The following is a 24,996-nucleotide window of genomic DNA, read 5'->3' on the forward strand; positions in this document are numbered from 1 at the left end:
ATCGTTCCGTAACAGAGCAAGTATGTTCACGACAATATCTGCGAATATGAAACACCGGCGAATCACCCATGGTTGAAGCCCGTATTCTCCATTTACAACCTTTTACCCAACACTCAACGATTAACAAAACGGGCGTTGAATATCGAACATTGTAATCATATTTATCTAATACACTCAGCACCCTCAACCTTGCCACCAACGTTTCTTTGCTATCAAACTTATCCCCCACAGCAATATCACCACCTCCGTTTTCTATTTTGCGAACCTCCTTCTCAATTGCATCAGCTGCAGAGTTAGTCTTGCGGGTACGGTTATTTGATTCTGTGTTACACACATTTTCCTCTATACAAGACCCACCCCCAGGTCCGTCGTCCAATGATTCCTCTGCTTCATCCGGGGCGAAGTTGGAGTACAGCAGATAGTCTTCATCCCCTGAACTTGCACCATCGCTGTCGTCACAGTAATCAAATCTACTGTTGTCCTCGTCATCTGCTTCATCTTCATCTAGATCATTTCCTACATTATCTTCACCGTCTTCCTTCCGACTCTCGTACTCATCATCTTTCTCTCCCATTTCCTCTGCCACGCCTACGAAATCATCTACAACGACTTCAGGGGTCTTAGGTGTTGGTTCTGGGGTTTTTGGTTTATCTTCGTCGAACAAGGTTTCACCAGATTTAGCTTCGATCTCAACGCATAGCCGGATGAGTTCACTCCTATGCTGTTTGAGAAAGTTTTGAAACTGCCGACCATTCGAAACAATCACCGGTGGCATATAACATCCGCTTTTTTTATATCTATCTAACATATAACTCAACTTTATCGCGGAAGTTCTTTCACAGAAACCAAAGTCATCGTACACCATAGCAGTAAAGTCTTCAAACTTTGTTTCTTTATCGGCAACTATAATCCTGCACCCTTTCCTAGTATCAACATCAAACAACCATCGCTTTTTGTCTACCCTCCACCTCCCACACGCCAATACGATATCTTGCTCTTCCATGGATGAACCGAGATCAAAGATTAAAGAAACTGAGTAGGAAAAAGACGTTTGCTCCGGCAGACAAACAGAACACGATTGATGAATCTGCTACAAACTTTATTACATGAACACCATAGATCGGAAGAACAGTAAAGGTGTTTAGATCGGAAGAACAATAAGTCTATCGCAACGCTCGACTGTCTTTGCCAGCTCAAACAAATTCGTGTTATTCTGGTAAGACTTTACAGCTGTCAATCTTGCTTACTAAATCTACCACGCACAAGAAGCCTACCACAATACTACAAAAACTATTTCAAAAAACAAACAAAGTATACCAAAAATATCTGTAAGGAGAGAAGGCTGTCGCATAAATCTGTCGCAACAGGCCATTAGTCTACTATAAATATCTTCCCACCCTGTTACGTTTGGCGCTACACGCGCTTAAAACAAAAGTCTATCATCAAAGGGAAATTCCTCTACCAACTTAATCTAACGAATCGATTTCATGTACGTCGACCGATAAGTGTACCAACACTACAACTAAGTGTACTATCTACAGTGACCGATAAGTGTACCAAGACTACAACTAAGTGTACCAAAAATATCTGATGTACACCTTTAATCAGTCCACGTGTATAAATCTACCATCAAAGGATCGGTAGACTTAGTCCCAACTTCCAATGTTTTTTTTTTTTCTAATGGCATTAGCCGTAATTACGTTTTTTCTCAACACTAGTTTCAGGGGTAGTATAGGTACAATGTGTTAGTCTAGTAATTACAAACAATTGTATGTTACTTTTGTAATAAGGAAGATTTTATGCAATATTCTAGTAACTCACTCATATTTTAATCTCATTTAATTTAATTTAGAGAAATACCCTAGATTAGCATTATTCTAGGTTTTTTTTCCAAAACTAGCACACATCCATAAATTTTCCAAATGTAGCATTTTTATTATATTAATATTTCTTTAAAACTAATTATTAAATTATAAAAAATGAAACAATTGTAATCACGGGAATCTTACCACTTTGATCTCGGTGAAGCTTTTGATCTAAGATTCAATTTCAATCTCAAATCTTCTTCTTCTTCAACAATTGATATTAACCAGATTTTTCATATTAATTTCTGCAGATGACGAATCCACCGCCATGCCACCGTCGTTTCACCCTTGCGAATCCCCATCTCCACAACCATGAAAATGGACTCAGCGATGGTGAGATTCGCAGCTACAGTGAGATTGTACGGACCACAAAACATTCTGGTGTTTTCGTATCTCCCATCTTTAATCAAATGCCACAATGAAATTGCTTCTCTTGAAATACTATAATTAAAGGTTTCAGTGAGAGTGATGAAGATAAAGTTGTAATCGCGATCACATTTTTATGTGAGATAATGAGTGATGAGTTTGTTGAACCGGTTCACGTTTTTGTCTATGTTTAAGGCTTGTGCGAAAACAAGGAAGATTCAATAGATAAGCGTTGATGTAAATGGGTTTCAAGTTCTTACTTCACATGTAATTAAAAGATGCAAACTTTATTCAAAATTTCTAATCTTTTGGGGGATGATGTGGTTTTGTCGTTAATTTCGGTGATAGGATATGTGACTTCATCGGTTTTGATATAGTCAGCTTCTCTGGCTTCTCGTTAATCAGTTATAAAGTGGGCTATTAGTGTCAATGAGGCAGAGTATAATGGTAGATGATCTTTTGGTTATAGTCATCATAATTTTGGGGATTTCTGAATATTTAGGAAAATCATCCTAAATTTCAAGACACTTTCCTAAACATTATGAAATTCTTCCTAAATTTTATAAAAATGAGTTTTGAATGCACATCATAAATTCTTCCTAATTTCTTCCTATATTCTTCCTAAATTTTATTTTGTTGCACATCATAATATATATATATACATATATATATACATATGAGTAATGATTTGATTTTGTGTCTTCCTAATTTTTATGAAAGTCATCCTAAATTGCAAAAAAAAAATCTTCCTGAATATTATTGAATCATTCCTAAATTTAAATAAATATGATTTTAACACTTTTGTTTTTTGAATTTTTGTTTCACTGTGTCAAATATTAGTAGATTACTCCAGTAAAAAGAGGGTAGCGATTTTATTTTATATATATCATAATCTTGATCTTAAAAAATCCAAATATTTTTATGAAGACCATCCTGAATTTCAAGAAAACCTTCATGAAATCAAAGGTCCCATGGACATAATAACTATGTGGTTTTAGGAAGGTTTTCCTAAACCATCCTAAAAGTTTTAGGAAAGTCTTCCTAAAATTTGTGGTTTAAGGATTTGAACCTGATAACTTTGTGTCTAGCCAATAATCTAAGCCATTAATTCGAGTATACATTGAGGCAAAAACATTAACAAGAAAAACCGAAAAAAAAAACAGTGATTTTAGACATGAAGCTAACTGGGATACGAGACAGTCCTTAAGATAAATATATCCATCTTTACCATCACAAACAACAATTACGATAGTTTGGATCGACTTCAAGGAGATCCCAATTCCTCTCTCGTACTAAGCGCTCCTTCTCCCATACTAAGTGCTCCTTCTCATCTAACATCTTTTTGTCTCAATTCCTGAATTCAGTTTTATCAGGAGCAGTAGAAAGAATTAACCAAAGAGATATGCAAGACAAAGAACTAACCTGAACGTTTGCTTTGATCCATTAAGATCTCCTTGAATTTCTCACATAATGCTATAACCTAAAGAAAATATGACAGTACTTCATATGGCGTTCACTAAGGAGATTTCCAATAATTAATCACTATCAAAACACATGACTTGGAAATACAAAAGAAACCAACTTCACACACGCATCAAACAAGACGACTGCAAATATTTCTCACCATCCTTTGACATTTTCCCACTAATTGAAAAGCTAGTAAGGAAAAAGAGAGATTTTAATACATTTTTTAGATACACAACAATATCGTTTTATTATCCTGAATAACCCCACTCGTCGTTCGCCTTTAGGAAGCGCTAATAACGGCACAACTAACACCCAATTCCTTCTAAACATACATACAGACGAATAAGATGAAGATGTAACCTTTGCCGCCTTCTATCTGATATTTCCAACACCACTCCTCTTCTTTGAATTCTGATCTAATCGGTAGGTTAAGCTAATCGGCGGTGACAGCGGAGATAGAGCGGCAACGGAAGGTTAAGCTAATTGGCGGTTACGGCGGAGATAGAGCGGCAACGTTCCAGATCGATCGGCCAATTGAAGATGGAGGAGGATGTGGGGGTGTGAAGGAGTAATTACGGGAGAGAGATAAATATACGGTGTTCGCCGTGGTATAACAACGACGCGTTTCCCAATTTTATTAAATATTTTAATTAATAATTTTAGTATTAGAAGTTATGTGCTAAATTTGGAAAATAGGAAAATGTATGCTAGTTGTGGAAGAAAAACTTAAAAGGGTGCTATTTTTGTCAATTGCCCTTTAATTTAATACAAATTACTAATTAATTTTTTTTCTGAAAATTATAGATTTTCAAGTTCAAAAATTAAGATAAAATTAGGGGTTTCCTCTACAACTCAAATTTAAATGATAAAATATTCATTATAACTTTCGTGTTAATGAAAAAATATTATATGTAATCTATATATAATAGCAATTCGAATAAATGCCATCAAAAGTTGTGTTTTTTCAATCGTACCTTTTGGATAATTTTTAAAAAAAATCTGTAGAAAATTTTAAATTGTGTGTATTACAAAAAGTTATGATTGTTTATTGTAACTGTGTTTTTGTAAAGTTGCAACTGTTCATTATAGAGTTGTGTCTATTCGAATATTCGTATCTTTTGAAATCTATATATATTTGTCTGTTTGAACTGTTTTATTTTTTTGTCATGACATAAATAATATAAATTTCAATCTCAACGGTTTTTACAGCTCTCTAAATTATTCTCTAGCATTCATTCTTTTAAAAGTAAAGAAATTCCTTAAATTCTTGATTTAACAAAAGATTTTTGGAATGATGAATATAATTTAAAAATTTTAGTTAATTATATATATATATATATACATTTAATGAAAATACCTAGAGTTTTTTTCGAAGAGTTAGATGGATTATATAGTTAGCTTTTGGATTTTACTTTTGAATATGGTAATAAAAATTTCTTCTATTTAAAAGCAAACACAACAGTTGCAATTTGTCGTAGTAACTTTTTGTAAATTTTTTTAACAATTTGTTTTTTTTTTTAAATTCAAACGGTTGTATCTGTTCATTGTTGTGTCTTTTCACTATATTATTTCATCATAAATTTTTGTTCTAATAGATGTGTCTATTTAAATAGTCATGCTTTTTGAACTCTCTTTATATTTGTATCTTCATCACTAACTAACAAGTTCGTTGAAACAAATTTCTCATTTTATGTTAAATCTAAATAATTGAATATTAATATCTAATATTCAACGGTATTCTATAATCTAACTAAAATTATAGAAATGATTATATCAATAGAGAAATTTAATACAACTTAATCTAGAATTTACAGTTGCATCTATTTATCGTAACTTTTCGTTCAAAAAATATTTTAATATTTAAAAAAAATAATAACAATCTGAATTAATGCGAACAACAGTTGCGATTTTTCATAGTACTTTTTGTAAAAAGATGGTTTTTTAAAAAAAAACAGTTGTATTTGTTCATTGTAGAGTTGTGTCTTTTCACTATATTTTTTTATATTTTTTCATCACAACTTTTCATTCTAATAGGTGTCTATCTATATAGTCATATTTTTTGAACTCTATATATATTTGTCTCTTCATTAATAACTAACATATCATTGTTCGTTGAAAGAAATTTTTTGTTTTCTATTGAATATAAATAATTTGAATTTTAATATCTAATATTCAATGTTATTCTATAATCTACCTAAAATTTTAGAAATAATTATAATAATATAGAAATTTAATAAAACTTAATATAGAATTTACAGTTGCGTCTATTTATCGTAACTTTTCGTTAAAAACTATTTTAATATTTAAAATTTATTTTATTTTGTTTTTAAGAGTTATGTATTCTAATTTTAATTTTTCTTTGATACAGTTTCACTCATTATTACATATATTTTTAATTATAATTATTTAATAGAAAATTATATTTACTCATTACAACCATTAGTTCAATATTCTCAGTTATGATCATTTTGTCATAATGATTTTTTTAATTATAACTCTTTACTATAATTCTTCATAAAAATATGTTATATTTCTAATACTTTAAATAATATGTTTTGCCAAGTTGCATCTATTCTACATAATATTTTTTGTTATAAGTTTTCATTTTGATGGTTGTGTTTTTAATAACAGATTATGTTTAATGTTTATGTATTTAAACTATTCTATTATTGTATTACATAAAAATAATTTCATAACGTATAATTTTTTTTTCTAAAATATTTTCCCTCGATATGGGGGGAGGGGGTCTAAGTCCTTGTATTAATAATAAGAATGGTTTTTTTAATGGGAAAAAACCCGAAAAATACACCATCTAATTTTTTTTTGGCCGTTTAATTCCTCTAGTTATTAAATTTCCCAAAAAAGTACTTGGTTTAATTTCTATTGTCTTTAAAAACGTTCATCTTATTAATATCGGCAGATCCATACTTAAGATATAACGACTATTAACTCTAATGACGGAAATGTAAACCATGGTTAAAATTTAATCCCCACGTGTTTAATTAAAGATAACTAATGACACTGTTGCCCTCTTCTTCTTCTCTTCCACAGATCGATTTCGAGTTTGAGATAGCTAGAACCCTAAAATTTCAAGAAATCAGATTTGGTTTGAGACAATGGTTAGCCAAACTTCACTGTTTGATGCGAATTTGAGCCGGAGCTGGGGTCCTCTTTGCAGCACGTGTGGTAGAGTTATGATTGTTGCGAAGTCATGGACCAATGACAATCCGGATAGAAGATTCTATAAATGTGTTTTTCATGGATTCTGCAGTTGGGCAGATGAACACTCACCATATGGGTGGCAGAAGGTGAGCTTACTAGAGGCGAGAGATGAGATCAAGCAGCTGAAAGAATCTCTCAAGGCAATGAATGAGCAAATGGTGAGTGGTTCCAACACCGATTTACTGAAGACAGAGGATGAAGAGAAAATGAAGCTCAAAATTTCAGTGATGGCAGCTAATGAAAAAATGCTTCGACAGTTCTTGTTGTTGTCTTGGGGTGGATTCATTGTTGTAATTGGGTTGATTCTTGCAATGGGGAAGTAGGTTACGACTATGGATGTAACTTTCATGTTTGAAGCATTTTAAGTTGTTTTGCCTATCTTTATCTATGGATGTAATTGTACTCTTATGAATGAAATCCAAAACACTTGAAATCCAAAAAGCTTAAATCCAAAGAAATCTAATGTCATTTGTAGCCGATAGTTTGAAAATACAAGGATCCTTCCACCAAAAACAATCAGGATCCTATGTTAAGAAAGACATCATCGTACTCGAAACCATCCTACAAGTTATGGTTACACAAAAGACTGGTAGAGACTGGTCTTAATACTAATCTGAATTTCTCTCAGGTTGCCAAACGTCAAACACCTTATCAGACCAAGGTGACATAAAAAACACAGGCGGCTTTGGAGCATCATCACGACCTTTACCACGACTCTTACCACGACCCTTACCACGACACTTGCCTTGAGCATTGCCACAGCCATTTCCACGTCCAGGAGGACGTCCACGTGCACGTTCTGTACCAGTTTTTTAGTTGCAGCTGGAGCACTTGAATGTTGCAGAACTTCTTGATTCTGTGTGGATTGACTTTGAGCAAGAGGTGGTGTAGATTGACTTTGAGCAGTCCTCCACCTTTTTGGTGCATTGTGGATGCTCTATGGGTCATCATTATCCTATAACACAACCATGATTAATTGATTACACATTAGTCATACAATCAAACAAAGATCATCTTAGGGTTCTAGGGTTCTATCTATCTTAAACTCGAAATCGATTTGTGGAAGAGAAGAAGAAAAGGGCAACAGTGTCATTGGTTATCTTTAATTAAACATGTGGGGGTTAAATTTTAACCATGGTTTACATTTCCGTCATTAGAATTAATAGTCGTTATATCTTAAGTATGGATCTACCGATTTAATAAGATAAAGGTTTTTAAAGACAATGAAAATTAAACCAGGTATTTTTTATGAAATTTAATAACTAGAGGAATTAAAAGGCCAAAAAAAATTAGATAGCCTATTTTTTTGGGTTTTTGCCCTTTTTTAGTAGGACTTGCTTGCATACATATATGCCTCAGTGCGCCGCGTAGCACCTAATTAAATCACTTCTCTCACATTAGACATTACTACTTGAGAGGGTATTCGGATTCCGACATTGCCATCATCTTCGTTTCCAAGTTTGTTCGGTTGGATGAATCATGTCGATGCTTCGCGCGAGTATTCAAGTTCCCTCTCGTCTACTAAATACTTTTGAGGTTAAGAAAAACTCCGGCAAGTGTGTGATTCTAGGTTTTGGTAATTTGGGTCAATCCTTTTTTTTTTTTTTTTTTGTGCTTCTCCTCGTGAGTTTGAGGGAGAGAAGAACTCCAGCGATTCTCACTCCATTGGTTGAGGGAATAGTTTTTTTTTTTTTGGACCTGCATAGTGAAGTCTAAGAACAAATTAGAACCACTCGCCTAAAACAGAATGTTCGAGAATTGGTATGTAGTAAGAAAAATTCAAAGTTGATAATTGTGGATTGAAGATTGAATCTGTATACTACACTTAAGGATCACCAAGTCTTTAGCTTGTTGGTGGAGCAATCACACAAGTTCCCACTCATTTTTCGTTTTAAGGCCTTTGTTGTGTCAACTATGAATTTTTATCTTAGTTAGAGGTAAAAGGTGAAGGCTCTCCAAAGCAAGAACCTTTTTGCATTTCTCACTGGTTGCGTTATATTACGATTCAAAGCAATCTGTTATGTTCTTAAGAGGTCCTCTCCGTCACTCTGCAGAAGAGCTTGTACTTGAACCTTGTTTCTACTTGTTTGGTTTACATTGTTCCTCTTATTGTTTTTCTTTTTCAGGTGTTGTTAGAAGTAACATTTTCTTGTTTGTTTTGGCTGCTCTAGTCATTGGCAGCTAAATGGACGTGGAGTGAATACAATTCTTGCTGGCTTTAAGATCACTTGGACTCATTTTTCTGCTGATAAAGTTAATTGGTTGATATGGTTGCAATAAGCAGACTTCCTACTTATGACTGCTTCTGCTGTTCTGCAAGCGGGACTAAGACAGGTGATGCTGTCACTGATAACGTAGAGGCTGGAGCGGCCACTGGAACTGGAACTAAAAACTGCGAGTCAAAGAAGATCATCAATGAGCTAGGCTTGGCTTGTAAAAGCCAGCAACTTCAAGAAGAGAATCTAAAACCGTACCACTGCAAGGAGCCTCAAAAGGGTGCCTGATGTAGATATTGCTTCTAAGGGATCAGAAAAAACATTGACAACTCTTGAAAGTACTGGCTTGTCTTTGCAGTCTGGTTCAGAAGGGAACTACCCTTTTATCGGTGAGAAAGTAATGCAAGACGGGTGCAATTGGCGTAAATATGAGCAGAAACTGGTTAAAGGAAATGAATTTACACATTGTCAAACAAAACTTCAAGTTTCAGTTGCTTTATTATTGGCAATTGAACTGAGAACTGGTACTTCACAATCAAGTAGCAAAAAGGAGGATACACACAAGCAGAATAATCCTGCATCAAAAAGAAGGTATTGTTTGTTTATCGATGTTTAAGATTCTAAATGCATCTAGAACAAGCCATTTGCATCAATATTCCTTCTGTTTAGTTTGTTATACGAAGAAGGAAGGTAGAATATGTAAACCGAAGTACAGTGCACTGGTTCACACTCAGTCATTGGTTATTGTTGTGAATGATGGATACTGATGCCGTAAATATGGACAGAAACCAATTAAAGGCAGCCCTTATCCAAGGTCGTCTTTTAGTTTCAGCCTTGTATCTATTCTTATTTTGGAACTCCCACTTGCTTCAGTCTGATTCTCTTAATGGCCTGTATCAGGAGCTACTATAGATGTTCAAGTTCTGGTAGTAAATCCGCATGATTCAGCTCTTTTGACCATTAAAAACGGCCTAGGCAGGAAAAATTATTAATAGAATGTATAGTTAGTTGTTCAGGCGGCACTAGATTAGCTAGTATACAATGTAATCATTTATTTCCCACATTATCATATAATGTAATAGTGTATTTAATATTGTATAATGTAAGACAAGATTGATGGATCTCCTATGATGTATACGACTGGATCCAATGTTTCTGATTCCAATGTTGTTATATGGTATCACCGCGTGAGGACCACGTATTCTAAACAAAAATGGAATCAGCCTACTGCTGCGACTACATATTGTGAAGTAATTAGATTGAGGAATAGTGAACAGGTTGATTTGATACTTTGGAAAAAATTCAATGCACAATAGAAAGCATGTTGTATTGAAGAAATTTTATCAAAGATAAAGAGTAATGAGAGAACAGTTTCCAGGGGAAGCACATTACATAGGGAAAATGTATAAATGCAAAATTATAGCTTTTCATCTTGTTGTATCATTTGAATCAGGGGTTATACTCATAGTGGCAAGAACCATGACCTGTGACAAATATATCCAGATCAGACGCTGATTATTCACTATCTGCTAAGATTAAAGTGATATAGAGAAGGAGAGAGCTTACTGGGGTCAAGCTCAGTGATCATGGCAGCACCTTTGAAGTAACAAGAACCACCTTTGTGCTTATAAGTTTGGTAATAACTATTAAAGGCAAAGGAGGCATGATCCCTGATTGTGTTGGGCAAAAAGCATGGCTGGTTCTCCTGCTGCATTTTGCTGCAGTCAGCTCCACCGCTACCGCATGCCCACGATAGGGCTGCCTGCAACTCATCGTCTGGCGTTTGTTCATCCGCTATGCACCATTGTTCCGACTCTGCCTCTGTTTATGCATACACTCACATACATCTCTTGTTAAAGCCTAAAAAGGACATACACTAGTGTGAACATTGCAGTGATAGTTTTACCTGAAAATTGCGGAAATGTCATTGCTATGACTAGCAAAGGAAGAAGTATCCTTATCAAGAAAGTTGACATCTTTCCCAAGAAGGCAATGAGTGGTACAGAGAGATTCAGATCTGATCTAGTTGATAAGTTTGAGAGCTAAAAACAATGAGTGCAATTTGACCCCTTTATACTAGTTAGAAAGAATCAGTACTTTCAAGTTCTATGAGTAGGGAATCTTGGTTTGCTTCAGATGCAATCATGTGCCAGATCTGCATTTACCTCGTTTTGAGGAAGATTTTGTTCTGCTTCTGGAAGCTTTTCAGAAGACAGTCACTTATACACTTCCTATCATGTAATCAAAGGCCATTACTATTTGTACACAACATACAAGCTGTTTTACAGTTAAGAGGGAGTTTTGAGTTTTATATAAGAATGAATATAATGGAGCTATACACTAGAAATCTGCTATACACACAGGTGGAGATCAAAGATGACAAACTGTCTATACAAAGAGAGTGACTGCGGCTTTCGCTTACTGAACCAGACGAGGTCTAAAAGCGAAAGAGACCTGTGAAGGACAATCAATAATGGACTGGTTCTTGCCTTGATCTCAAGTTGAATTGCAGTGTCATGGATGTTCAAGATCTACTACCCGACGTCAAAAAGCTCTCGGGTCGATATATATATACTCCTACAAGGGAATGACTTTTCAGTCTTCCCTTTTAACACGGTTCAAAGAATCTTGCAACCGCTGTGTAGAGCACTTCCTCTTCAAACGGTTTTGATACATAACCATCCATGCCACATTTCATGCATTCTTCGTGAGTAGCCTGTATAACATCAGCTGTCATTGCTAATATGGGGACGTGCCAACTACTAAATTTACAGAACAATTCAGCAGAAACTTCTCCAGAAGCTATCTTCTTGTTGATTTCATACTCCAGATCACGGACTCTCCTCGTTGCTTCAAATCTGGCACAAAAAAATCATGAAATTACATTCAAGAAATCAACAAGTTGAAGGGATAAGATCGAAAAATAGTTTGCTACCCATCCATTTCAGGCATCTGGAGATCCATGAAGCAAGCCTCGAAGTTGTGAGGCGGCTTAAGCATTTCCAATGCAGCCTTGCCACTCTCAACACATGTAACTATAGCTCCATATTTCTTAAGTGCACCTTCGGCAACTCGTCTGTTCACCAGATTATCGTCCACAACCAGAATCTGCTTTTCTCTGAGCAAGTGTCCAAGATTTCTTCGTTTACTGTTTGGTTGCCTCTTCTTGCCATTGACAAGTGTTTCTTGCAAGCAACATATTAAGACACTCATCCGAAGAGGCTTTATTACCACCTCATCGATGAGACCAGAAGACTTCATCTCACTTCGCTCAGTAAGAGTTGCAGAGGTTGCCAAAAGTAAAATCTTTGGGATTCTTGTAAAGGTTACTTTGCTAAAGGTAAACAACTTGTCGAGTGCTGCAAAGTCTTTCTTGTTCCAGGCGTCTTTGTCAATTAGAACCATAGCCAAATTGTCTATTTTGCTGCAAAGAGTCCAGAAAAAAAATTGAACGCTTTTAGTGAACCAACTATAATCTCTACAAATACAGCTTTCTTGCAGTTGGAAAAGTAAAGAAAAACAGACACTAGTACATGTAAAGTACCTGACACAGGTGCATGCCAATCTAAGACTCGAAACAATGTCTGCAGATATTCCCAGTCTCCGAAGATGGTAACTGGTCACCTCAGCACGAATGTTTCTGTTATCAATAACTAATGCTCTCAATCCTTTAAACTCCTGAATAGCTAGATCGAATCGTTCCAACTTAGTAACTGGTGAATTTGTTTCTGCTTTCCCGAAAACTCCAGTAAATGAAAAAGTACTGCCTATCCCGGGCTCACTCACAAACCCCATCTCTCCTTGCATGAGTTCAACCAAACGCTTGCTTATGCTTAAACCTATGCCAGTCCCACCATAAGTCCGCGATGTGGAGCTGTCGGCTTGCATAAAAGGAGTGAATATTCGGCCTTGTGCATCCACAGGTATGCCCACTCCTGTGTCCTCCACTGTAACTAGCAACTTGATTTTATCAGAATCATGATTCTCAGTGCTGTAAAATGTCTTGAAATTCTTCCAGCTTCCACATGCATTTACAGCAGGAAATCCGCTAACTGTCTCACCGGTCTCACTGCATCCTAGCGCTAGTCTCTGTTTGAGCACTGCATCTTCGATACTAAGAGGCTCCTTCACCTCATCTGCAAGATGCACTGAGATAAATATGTGTCCCCTTTCCTGTGTGAACTGTTATTACAGAAAGAACAAGTGAGTACTTTAGTGGTAAATAAGTATGTTGTTTTGGTAAGATGGAAGCCATTAATCACCTTGATTGAGTTTCCAACCAGGTTTGTAATTATCTGCCGAAACCGACTTGGATCACCAACTACGACATCAGGAACTTGACTAGAAACATAAACGGCCAACTATAACAAGAAACCAAGTTTACATTAGATATGGAATTTGGTTGCTATTTGAAAACATTAAGAAGCTGGAAGGTCATGGAGTTTATAGTATACCTCAATTCCTTTTTCATTTGCCTTGCCAGTGAGGAGAGATGAAACATTATCCAGAATAAAACGCATATCAAAAGGCACATTCTCAAGCTCGAGCCTTCCTGATTCAATCTTTGCCTGATCAAGAACCTCATTTATGAGTGATGTAAGATCCTTCCCACTTCCGTGAGCAGTTTGCGCATAGTCCATCTGCTTTGCATCAAGATCCGTATCCATCAGCATTTTCAGCATTCCTGTAACAACATGCTTAAACTTTTCAGCTGATTTTCTAGAGAACATGCAATGAGAAAGAATCAGTAGAAATAGTACCTAAAACTCCATTCATCGGAGTCCGTATCTCATGAGAAACTGTTGCGAGGAACTGCAAATAAGAAGCAATTCAGTGACGACACAACTCTTGTTAACAAAAAGAAAAGGTTAGGTTTCAAGCTATTGAGACTATTTGATTCACATAATTCACCTGTGACTTTGCAACGTCAGCAGCCTCAGCACGAGCTTTGAGTTCCCTCATCTTTTGACAATCCTCTTCAACTGTCGCAATTCGATTCAGGGCTTCATTGAATATATAACCAACAAGAAAAGTAATAACCAGAACTAAGATCGACGGTGTTATCGCTGTCCAAGGAATGGGAAGTTTATGCTTAAACCTATAAGTGAACAATGCCATTTCCATACTTCAGGAAAGAGAGAAGTGAACATATCTTACAAAAATATCACTAGAGTTAAGAGTTAACCTGCAGTGCATCTCATGATTCCTTGATGGATCACCAAAATCAAGGCTACTTATGTGCTGTTCACTTATATCTCCAATTTCTGAGCCATACATTTTAATTAGACCTGAGGCGTTAGTTGTGTCATAAACATCCACAGCAATCGTCTGTTTGCTGGCAAGTTGGTGTAGAAGTTTCTCCACCAACGATGGCATATCGTATGATGCACCAAGGTACCTGTTTTAGGTGTATCTTATTAATATTGTCTAGACAGAGATCAGTCTTAGCTACATAGCAAAACCATTTATTTTTTAAGTAAAAGCAGTACCCTATTGTTGCTTTAATACGTTGTTCTTCTGTAGCATCGGGCACTAGGCCCGTGTCATATACAGCAAAAGTCAACACGACGCCAAGATGATTTGACTTAAGAAGCTTAAATGGAGATGTTAATACTCCTTTTCCTGATGCCCTTGCCCGCAAGATGTTTTCACGGTCTTCCTGCAAGACAGTTAGACTTTTGAGTTCTCTTTTAGCACACATTGGTTTGGCAATAGGAAAGGAAACTTTTAAACGTTACTGACTTCTCCAGACATCATGTCGACCGATACAATATGGGAAACAGTTTCTTGAGCAAATATAACTGGCGCATATTCGTCTTGAGTAGGTGCTGGGTCAAAATTTTCAGGGACACAATCTTGGACAACTGTCTGGTCCTCAGTTTCCATTTTCTTTATTGACCATCCATGCTCCTTTTCAAATTTCTCTCTTTCCGAGTGTGGGACTTTCAAAGCATACGCTACACCACTTGTAAGAGGCCTCTCAAAGTTTGTTCTCTCAGTATATTCTTCAAATGTTTTCTGTAAAGGTAACATACAGTGATGATTTAAACATAGATCCAAAGAATGATTTAAACATAACCTTGAGATACGAAATGGAACTAGCAGTAAGAAAAACACATCACCTGATCAATGGCAGATGGGGATTTCCCATGGTGAAATGTAGATACAAGAATAGACAAGGCATGAACATGGTTGAGGCTAACATTGAACTGATCTTGTAACACGCGGGCTCGTTCATCACACATGTTTGCTAAAGTCTCCCTTCTTTTCATTATGATCTCCTCATTGGTGTCCCAAAACCACCACACGGAGAAGGAAACTCCACCTAAGATACCGAGGAGAAGGATGTTCTTCCTCCATCTTCCAGCCCCTCTAGAAGAGGTCTGAGCACGTTGTTGCTGCTTCTTTTGAGCTAAAGGCTCTTGCAGATGCACTCTTTCTTTACTCTCAGTTGGTGCTTTAGAATGAAATACATAAATCTTATGGCACAGTAACACACCAAGGATTAGACACCACCATGCATTTCTTAAATAAGATGATAAACCCTGATCCTCCCCATCTTCATAGTCTTTTTCTTCAAGGTTTTCGGGTTGATGTAAACTCTACCAATAACCAAAACATTCAAAATAAACTTTTGTGAGAACTAGATAACCAAATTTGAAGGCTTCTTCACATATGCTAGAATCCAATGTTATGTTACCTGCTCAAGATTATTACAGAAACGAGATGTTGATGAGACAGAATGTGCTACGCCTGAAGGATTAAGATTCCAGGGAACCCCTCCAGTCTCTTGTTTCTCGGAAAGCATATTTAGGGAACATGTAATACCATAATTTGCCCAAATTCCAGGGCTTGATTCCTTACTACATTCAAAGGATAATACCTGCAACAGATGCAGAGAATGGTCAAGTGTCACACTTTAAAGGCAAATCTGGTGTGTTCAAAAGCACAATTTTAACAAGAAACAAAGTCAATTTCAGATAAATTACCTGATCTGAATCAGAGAAGAAAGAGACCAAATCATGAATCTCACTCCTGGTGACGTTTTGATGTCTATACAGCACTTTAGCTTCTCCATTACAAGAACATCTCTGCTCCTTCTGAGTCCTACCTAACCGTGAGAACATAACAAGAACGATAACTACCATAGAGCCACACAGAATCAGGAACAAGAGAGGCTTTTTAAGCCAAGTCTGGCCACTGCTCGACTCCTTTGCCTTCTTTGAAGTAAGATTCGAGAGTTCACAAGTTATAGACATGGTCAGACTTGTAGAAAGAACACTAATCTCAGATTCAGCTAGTGGTGTTGGGGTGAATTCAGATCTCTCGGAACCCAAAACTGTAAAACTCTATCAACAGAACAACAATCTCATGATGTAAAGTTGAGTTCTTGAAACCACCCCAAGAAGAAGCTGTGACATAGTCCGATGCGGAAAGATTTCTTGTTTTTGTTTGTTTGTTGGGTTCTCTTACTTAAGACGCAAGACGACAAGATGAACCAAACCCAGTGGTTGCAATGGGAGAAAGACATTGTTCAGTAAAGAAATGGAAAAGAGAAAAGGACAAAGCTTTATCTTCTTCTTTCATGGTTTCAGAGTAAAGAAAAATGTTCAAGCTTTCTCTCTCTCTGTTTCTTCTATTTTCAAGATGCTTGTGTTGTGTGAAGAAAAAGACCCAGCTGGTGTCTCTCATTACCCAACTGGACTCAATGATCAGACTCTTTGGATAAAAACAAGTGCATTTGTTTGGAAATTATTATGACCGAAAGAAAAATAAAATGTCACTTCTCTCTTTTCTCTTTTACTCTATTTTTGATTATTATTATTATTTTTTTTTTTTTTTTTCGTTCTTTTTGGTGAACAAATTTGAGGTTTTGAGTCTATGATTATCTCATCATCTAGGTGGGGAAGGACAAAAATGGATTGGCTAATGACAATATAAATAAACCCAACTAGACTACCAAGAATCAATAAAAGTGGAATTGTTATTTGTTTGTTATTTTTGGTCTTTCGAAAATTGTTTGTTTTATTATCATAGTTTAAAATATAACGATGAGTGGGTTTTACGAGAAGTGGGTATTGATTGATTCTACATAGACACCTCTTATTTCTTTAATCAGTTTATGTATCTTTGTCTCCCAACCATAGTTTAATGATTCTCTGATCCATTTTGTAGGAAACTATTCTTGAATCTTCAAGATTGTGATATTAGTATAACTAATTTATTTAGAAATCTACATGCATAAATTGTAATGGATTAAGATAAATAATCAAGTGGTTGGTGTCTTGGTGATAGAATTGTTGTTGTATATATCCACATTCAAATTCAAACTCGATATAATACATGTAGTTGATTAAAAATATACAGTATTTCGAAATGGCCAACCAAGCAAAAGTTATAGAAGTGGAGGGTGGGATCGATTGACCCTATAAGTCTATAACCTTTATTAAATTATTATGTTTTGCATGGGGCATGCCTCTTTTAGTTAGAGTTAGATGGAATATTTTGGTTTGAAACATTCTGGTTTGACTCCACTATCCCAACTTATATATATGGCTATTTTTTTTCCATTTAATTGTTTTTCGTTTGGACTCATTTCGTTTTTTTACATTTCTTTTTAAATTAAAAATTAAACTGGGGGATCATTATTCTTGCAGTTTTCGTTTTTATTATTTAGCTCTTGCAGTTGATTTAAAAATTTCTATGCTTGTTTTAAGTGTTTTCCACCTAAAAGATATGACATTACTATACTAAATAGTTGAAATCGACGAAACAAAAATTAGTGCAGTGGCATGAGGTAAGTCTAATTGTAGAAGGCACCATTACATCCAGGATCGAGTCCCTGTTCTTACGAATGTAGGAATTTGGCTAATGGGCCGGCCAATTGTACCCCAATGGTTGACAAAAAAAAAATTTGAAATCGATGAAACAATTACTTAAAAATATACAATATTATTTGGAATTTCTCTTATATTTTCTAAAAAAACACTTTTTTCCTTAATTAATAACTAAAACTTCAGAAAACAAAAATAATTCCGACTAGTTAATTTCTACAAATACTTTAATTAGGAGGTAGAAATTAAATAATATCAAATCCTACTATATTAATTGATAAGTACAAATATGAAACTAACCTTAAAATGTGTAAAAATTACATTCAATTGCCATTAGAAAAATTTAATTAAGATTAATTAAATAAATAAATAAATATAATTGACTAAAAAATAAAAACACTGACAGATCAAATATAAAAAAATCTAGAAAATTAAAAGAAATCTATTCAAATCAAAACTAATTTGTACTTGAAAAAAAAAAAAAAAAAAAACTAACTGCAAAGATTTTTTAAAAATACAGATATATTTTTTTCAAGTAGAGTTTATTTTCTTCTTTAATTTTACATTGTCATGCCATTGATTTTAAATAATTCTTAGTTAAAAAAATATTTTCTTTCTCTAATAAATTATGGACGAAAATTACAAAATATTTTTTTTTAAATATAAACAAATCAGAATTTAAAAAACTAAGATTTTATATCCAAGTAGTCAATATAATTATTTTTAATAACTAGATTTCAAAGATTTTGTTAAAATTTCAAATTATGATTCTCCTATCATCTTTATTTTATTTTATTTACAAATTGTTTGGAATTTTCATATAATACTTATGATTAATAAAATGCAGATTTTTTTCTACATATGTTGTGATTTGAATTTTAAAAAACAAAGATATATTACTCAATCTATGAAAATAAAATGTGTTTTAATTTTCACATTGGCGGGTTGGTAAAACTAAATTTATATAGCTAATAAATTAATAAATTTTATTTGTTAATACATATTTCACAAAATAATGATGCAAATACGACAAACAAACAATATAAAACTGTAATATACATCAAAAATAATTAGTATTTCAAAAAACATATATAGATTTACAGATCAATTAAAAATAAATATTTTCTCAAACAAAATATTTTTTAAAAAATATATATAATAATAACTTTTATTATTCTATTATAATTTTGTTTTTAAATGTTGGTATGTGTTTAAAGCACGGGACATTTCCTAGTTTAACAGTATTTTAGCCGTAATTAGTTATTCACATTTCTAAAAAGTTACAAAGGGAGAAAAAAAATTGTTAATGAATTCAGTAAACCTAGTTAACCAGAATCAACCTTAAGCTAAACATGCACTTGTTTGGGGTTTGGTGACTACTTATTAGTAAATGATCAAAAAGGTATTGAAGTGGTTTACTACTAGAATTGAGATTCAATGCTTTGGGGGAGCAGACTTGACGCTTAGGTTGCCACGTGGGAGTTCTAGATCTCTTGTGTGGAGGGACAAGGGGATGATAGTTATTACAAGACACTAACTAATGTCTCTTCTCGGACAACGTTTCTATCTTTGTCTTTTTCTCCCCCAAGAGCTTAATCTCTTACTAGGTTCAACATAACGAGCTTCACGTGTTTCTAACCGAATCCAAAATAAATAAATAAAAAACTATACAAGTACAAGAGCACTGTTTGATCTGAAACAAATTGAAGTCGATGGAACTGATGAAACCAGAGTAACCCACATGCAGTATACTAGTATAGATTAGCCAAACTTTTCTGAAGGAAGAGTGACAAGTAAAAAGCAGAATGACATTTGCCTACATTTTATACTAAGGTTAATACAGAAAGAAGGAAATATAGTAATGTAAAAAACAAACAACAAGTCAGACTATGTTTGATTCTTCAACATTTGCTAATACAACAGCTCCAATGAACAAACAGAGGCTTGCCTGTATATATAGTTCCTGACATAATAATAATAATCCACAAATCTTTTGGATATAGAGTTTGGTTTCTACACTGAGTCAAAAACCGTTAACATTGATGATATAAAAGCTCTTACTCTTCTTGTCTCTCTCTTGCAGCGACAGTGAATGATAATCAATCAGTTCCTGCTTCAGTGTGAAAGCAACTCCTCTGGTATAGCAGCTGGGTCCAAGTCCCAACAGTTTCCGGGCACACCACTAGTTTCTTCTTTAAGAAACCAAGATGGCACTTGATGAGAAAACCGCAGCATCTCTCTCCTCGGTATCCACTTTCTGCTCTCCTCCTTATCTCTCCTGCAATACACGGTTTTGTAACCTTCTACCTTCACGAGCGGGGTGATGCAAACCCCAAACTGTTCAGAATATTCATCAAGAATCTCAACCATTTCGTACTGGTGCCTCACTTCGTCTGGAGTTGAGTTGTTCCAGTTTGGTGACCAGTTCTTGTACACAGCCCAAATATCTCCGGTTTTGGGGAATATCCTAACACAGCCGCCTCTTCCTGTTTTCTTGCCTTTTAAGAGATGGGAAAATATGTTAACATGGTCAACTATGTCAGTGTTTCGTATCCTGAAATGTCCACATGACTTTGTGAACCCGTACTGCACCCATTTCATTGTACCAAACTCAATGTCAGTTTTGGAGCTCAAGTAGGCTATGTCAATCTTAAAAGGTTGCACAGAGAGTACTTCCCGGACCATGCAATATAAGCGTGGCATACCATCATCTTCATCATAAATTGCCCATATTTGCCTAGCCTCAAAGCACTCCTCTGCTCTGTTTTTATCAAAGTCATGGAAGTCGGAGTCTGGAACTGTTATTGGCCCGTTTATTTTCCGAGCAGATTGATGACTAGAGGAAACTGTTTTTCCTATTCTGGATACATCATCCCCTACCTTGGAGGAGGCACTTATTTGATCAAGGGGAGCCGCGTCCTCAGTAGCCGCCGCTGCCTCTGAAGCCAATCTCATAATCTCCAGTCTTTGCTTAATATCTGTTTTAGCTTTGTTAATCAATAGCTTCCGCGCATCCAATCCTGTTGCAGAAGACCACCGTCGCATTGAACCATAACTTTGCCCAGGATGTTTAAACTCATGTTCCATGTTTGCATCCGAATTTGTTGCTTTTGATTCTGGATTAGATTTTGTAATGTTCTCAAAAGATCCATTACCAGATGACCCCAAACCAATATTCCTCTTCTTCTCAGGTCTGCTGGCCTTAATAACTGAAGGATCAGCAGACCAATTGGCTGGGCTTGGATATATCAGCTCAGAGGCCATGCTTTTCATCGAGTTCGTCCTGTTAGGGCCTTCTTTAACTTTTTTTCTTCCCCTACAGGCTACCCCATTGGTGGGCTTATAAGGATATCCATTGGATACTGACGACAAGCGGTTTGACTCCAGATTCCCAGGAGGTGTTCCCACATATGAGCTCCAGTCATATGACTCATTTGTAACATATTCATATCCATGTGCAGGATACTGTCCTAAGAAATACGTAGAATTGGTAGGCATGCGTGAAACAGCATCATAGCCATGACCTCCATAGCCATTATTTGTTGTATGAGATGGAGCTGCATATTGAATTGATGCACTAACAGGAGCCGGCCCAGTCTCCACAGCAATAAATGCTCCTCGGCAGTTCTTACATGACAGCCTCTTATTCACATACTTCCGCAGATACTCGTATTGCACTTTGCAAGAGGTGCATACAGTCCAGAAAGTATCAAGTCTTTCTGAAACTGGTGGACAACAATCGAATCCTGCGGGTGAGGGGGCATACTCTGTAGTGTTCTTCTGGACCACCATGGAATCGATGACTTTCTTTCTTTTGTAATAAAAAGTGCTTTTCTTAAACTCAGCTGACAGGAAACTCCAAGCTTCAGAGATGATCTGAAAAGCCCCGTTAGCTCCAAGGCATTTGTTCTTGTCGGGATGGAGCAATACAGCCATCTTCTTGTACTGTTTCTTCACTTCTCTTTTTCCAGCTGATGGTTTCAGTCCGAGAACTGCATAGTAATCAATCTCCCCACTGCGCCTACTCTGAGAAGCCAAATAAACTTCGTACGTCGTGAGCATTTGAGACAAATCCTCCAAATCTGGAAACAGTGACTTGGCCCTCAACGCATAACTCCTTGCCCCTGCGAAATCCTTATCAGCAAATCTTCTCTCAGCGATATGCTTCGCTTTAAGAGCCTCTTCTCTGTATGCTTCCATGTAGAATCAAAACTCAATTTCACCACCAACAGTTCTGAAAAAGGAAACTAAGACCGTTCTGGGCAGCTAAATCGCACAAAATTGTCCATTTACACGCACCATATATACCATTATCTGCAAACAACATTTCACCAGAGTAATATTAATATCTTCGGTTCACTCACTACAACATAACCCAATACTTAAACCAAAGAGCTCAAACCCCAACATTATTATGACAACCATCAGAAAACAAGAACCCATCCCAGTCACTAAAAAGATCACATCTTTGCTCAACATAGAATTCGAGATCAGTCTCAAGCTTAAAAAAAAAAAAACCCACTTCTCTACGGCTAGCTCTGATACAATAACAAAAAAACCCTCGAGTAGATTTGGGCATCTAAAAAAAGCCTCATCTTGAAGTCAAAGTAGCTTAAAAAAACTCTCCTTTTGTTTTCAGTTGAAACAGGTACATCCTCAAATGTAAGCTATTAACTTCAACACAAAACCTTCAAGTAAAGATTTTTACATTAAAAGCCCTTTTTACTTTAGATTCGCTAAAATTTCTCAACACACGACAAAATCAAATTCATCTTAAAAGAGCGAGAGAGAGAGAGATACAAGAAGCGATCTTACTGGGTAAAAGTGGGTAACAACAATGCTGGCGAATTCTTCTTCCAGAGCTCAAGAACAGATCAAGCTCTTGCAAAAAGAGAGATTTGTTGTGGATCTAACAAACTAAAAATTAGGGTTTCAGATGAAGTGAAGAGGTTTCTTCGATTGACATACACATCGCGGAATGGAATTTGCCGGCGAAAAACTCGAGAACCTTTTTTTTGCCGTCGATCGGAGAAATCGAAAATTTAGGGGAAATTTAACGATAAAAATAAATTTGGATTTTTATGTTTTTGGGTTTTTTTTTTTTTTTTTTTTTTTGATATATATTTTGGTTTTAAGTAATTTTATTCACCAGTGAAAGTAAACGATGCTAATTTGCTAATAGTACTACTTCATGCTATCGTGCACTGTAATGAGCAGTGCGCATATTTATATACACAATTTATTAAAATTTTGTTTTAAATCATATATCTAATATTTCGTTTCTTCATATAAAAATTCTTACTGAAAGAAAAGGAGGCAAAACTTGAAAACATGAAAAAATAGTCTCCCGCCAATGTCCACACAAATTTGCGCCAACATGATTTTAAAGCATATGTAGGATCAGTTATATGGTTGAGCTATTGGCATGACAAGATTTTAAGGTCCGTAGGATCAGTTACGGTTGAGTTATTGACATGACATCCCCAAGCATTATGTTTGTATTGGGGTGATGAAGATACTAGAAACAAAGACATGCTTAGCTTAATTAAGATCAGTGGTTATCTATCGTTGCTACTATTTGGCATCCCCTTCATTGAATTGAAGATTGGTCAGTCTAGGGTGGTCCAAGGGTGAGAGATGTAGGAAAGGAGAGTTCGATTCGAGTCCTCTCTTCTTGCTAGGTCAGGTCTTGCTAGGTCGGGGAGTCGAGGAATTAGGTCTCGATTATCTAAAATCCAGCCTATTTCAGGAGATAAGTTCCAGGATTTCGCGGGTTGATGCTTTGGTTGGAGACGAGAACCGCTAACTCAGGTCAAGAGCTTGAGGTCGTCTTCATCGCGACAAAGGAGTAGTTCTTGTTAGTGTCGGGTATGGTAGACTAGATTCTGTGTTTTTGATCTACCGTCCGTTTATTAGATTTTCTTTTTGGTGGTTTTCTTGTTTTGCCTTTTTCCATGGCCGTATATTACGATAGACCCAATAGCCCAATGCCATTTAGATAAATGCATAAAAGAGCTTTAAAACAAAAATGTGATGAATGCATAAGTGGTAAAGTATGCAAACAACGAGTCGTGAGAAAATTGATAGAATACTATATAAGCAATTAAAAAGAAATAAAAAGAATGTGAAAACCCCTGAAAAAGGAGAAAAACTCTGAAAAGAATGTAAAAACCCCTGAAAACACACCTCTCTAAAACATTAAAAACTTGATGTATTTGATTTTTCATCTAGGTGGATATATGACATGTAAATTTCTCAATGTACTTGTTCCATAGCAATATATTTCAATAGTTGATTTCAATAATAACTAACACAAACGATCAAGTGAGAAGCATTGACCAAAAAAGACCTATTGCACAAAGAGCAAATTTCATTCGTAAAAATCTATTAAGACAGCTCAATCGAACTCGGTAAGCTGATCGAGTACTAATCCATACTTGGACGGACTGATCGGCTAGCATTCGAGATGGTGAATTGTGATAACTTAATAACACATGACCAAAAATGCGTAAATTAAAATAATATGTATTGGTAGGTTCTTGTTGAGTTTCTCATGATTAAAATAAATAAAAAAGAAAATAATTTTTAATCAAAAAGTCAAAAATGGATTCTCAAAGCTGCTCATTTGATAAACCCATGAGAGGCTATCACATGGTGAGTGGTGACAAATGTCACTTTAAGTATATAGATTTATCATAAACTAAATCCTCAATAGCTTATTTAATTGATTAAATAGTTAAATTTTTGTTTTTTTTTTTGATAAATCATAAAATAAAATTAGCAATCAAACAAATTTCATTATACATAATTTTAAATAATACATTCATATTATTTTAAATTAATATTAGTTTGTACAATAAAAATATTAGTATGATTAAACAAATTATGAGAATTGAAAAATATATATTAGTATTGTGAGTTTGTGACTAACTATGTTAGTATTTATAATTGTGTTATTGATAATATTATTGAACCGGATGAAGAAGTAACACATCCAGGAGTTCACTCGCCACTCTCCATCAAGAA

General features: G+C 35.3%; 3 protein-coding genes, 3 long non-coding RNA genes and 1 pseudogene across 7 annotated transcripts; 3 read left to right on the forward strand and 4 right to left on the reverse strand.

Moving 5' to 3' along the window:
• The first annotated feature begins 1,917 nt into the window (after positions 1 to 1,917).
• On the forward strand, positions 1,918 to 2,550 carry LOC104732550 (uncharacterized). Its single transcript, XR_758879.3, has 2 exons — positions 1,918 to 2,022; positions 2,117 to 2,550. It is a non-coding gene; the product is annotated as an uncharacterized LOC104732550 (long non-coding RNA).
• Positions 2,551 to 3,293: 743 nt separating this feature from the next.
• LOC104732551 (uncharacterized) lies at positions 3,294 to 4,371 on the reverse strand. Its single transcript, XR_758880.3, has 3 exons — positions 4,059 to 4,371; positions 3,654 to 3,711; positions 3,294 to 3,585 (listed from the first exon to the last, which is right to left on the reverse strand). It is a non-coding gene; the product is annotated as an uncharacterized LOC104732551 (long non-coding RNA).
• Positions 4,372 to 6,814: 2,443 nt separating this feature from the next.
• Positions 6,815 to 7,243, forward strand: LOC147931006 (uncharacterized). Its single transcript, XM_087477133.1, has one exon. It carries the CDS (start codon positions 6,815 to 6,817, stop codon positions 7,241 to 7,243), a length of 429 nt encoding a protein of 142 aa, XP_087333259.1.
• Positions 7,244 to 8,318: 1,075 nt separating this feature from the next.
• On the forward strand, positions 8,319 to 10,298 carry LOC109128198 (uncharacterized). Its single transcript, XR_015574572.1, has 3 exons — positions 8,319 to 8,456; positions 9,047 to 9,950; positions 10,037 to 10,298. It is a non-coding gene; the product is annotated as an uncharacterized LOC109128198 (long non-coding RNA).
• Positions 10,299 to 10,442: 144 nt separating this feature from the next.
• LOC104724012 (glucan endo-1,3-beta-glucosidase 1-like) lies at positions 10,443 to 11,331 on the reverse strand. The gene is made up of 3 exons (XM_010442464.2): positions 11,043 to 11,331; positions 10,703 to 10,957; positions 10,443 to 10,620 (listed from the first exon to the last, which is right to left on the reverse strand). The coding sequence occupies exons 1-3, from the start codon at positions 11,110 to 11,112 to the stop codon at positions 10,586 to 10,588; spliced, it is 360 nt and encodes a 119-aa protein (XP_010440766.1). The 5' UTR covers positions 11,113 to 11,331; the 3' UTR covers positions 10,443 to 10,585.
• A 42-nt stretch (positions 11,332 to 11,373) lies between these two features.
• LOC104732553 (histidine kinase 2) lies at positions 11,374 to 16,923 on the reverse strand. Its single transcript, XM_087478520.1, has 13 exons — positions 16,126 to 16,923; positions 15,837 to 16,019; positions 15,259 to 15,738; positions 14,879 to 15,154; positions 14,626 to 14,795; positions 14,322 to 14,534; positions 14,048 to 14,234; positions 13,897 to 13,948; positions 13,591 to 13,820; positions 13,399 to 13,497; positions 12,681 to 13,318; positions 12,072 to 12,560; positions 11,374 to 11,994 (listed from the first exon to the last, which is right to left on the reverse strand). The coding sequence occupies exons 1-13, from the start codon at positions 16,393 to 16,395 to the stop codon at positions 11,745 to 11,747; spliced, it is 3,537 nt and encodes a 1,178-aa protein (XP_087334646.1). The 5' UTR covers positions 16,396 to 16,923; the 3' UTR covers positions 11,374 to 11,744.
• A 2,911-nt stretch (positions 16,924 to 19,834) lies between these two features.
• On the reverse strand, positions 19,835 to 22,927 carry LOC104732554 (uncharacterized; annotated as a pseudogene). The gene is made up of 2 exons (XR_015574573.1): positions 22,786 to 22,927; positions 19,835 to 22,284 (listed from the first exon to the last, which is right to left on the reverse strand). The product of XR_015574573.1 is annotated as an uncharacterized LOC104732554 (transcript).
• Between the last annotated feature and the right edge of the window lie 2,069 nt (positions 22,928 to 24,996).

Source organism: Camelina sativa, chromosome 12 (genome assembly GCF_030686135.1).
Source record: "Camelina sativa cultivar CO46 ecotype springtype chromosome 12, ASM3068613v1".
NCBI lineage: Eukaryota > Viridiplantae > Streptophyta > Magnoliopsida > Brassicales > Brassicaceae > Camelina > Camelina sativa.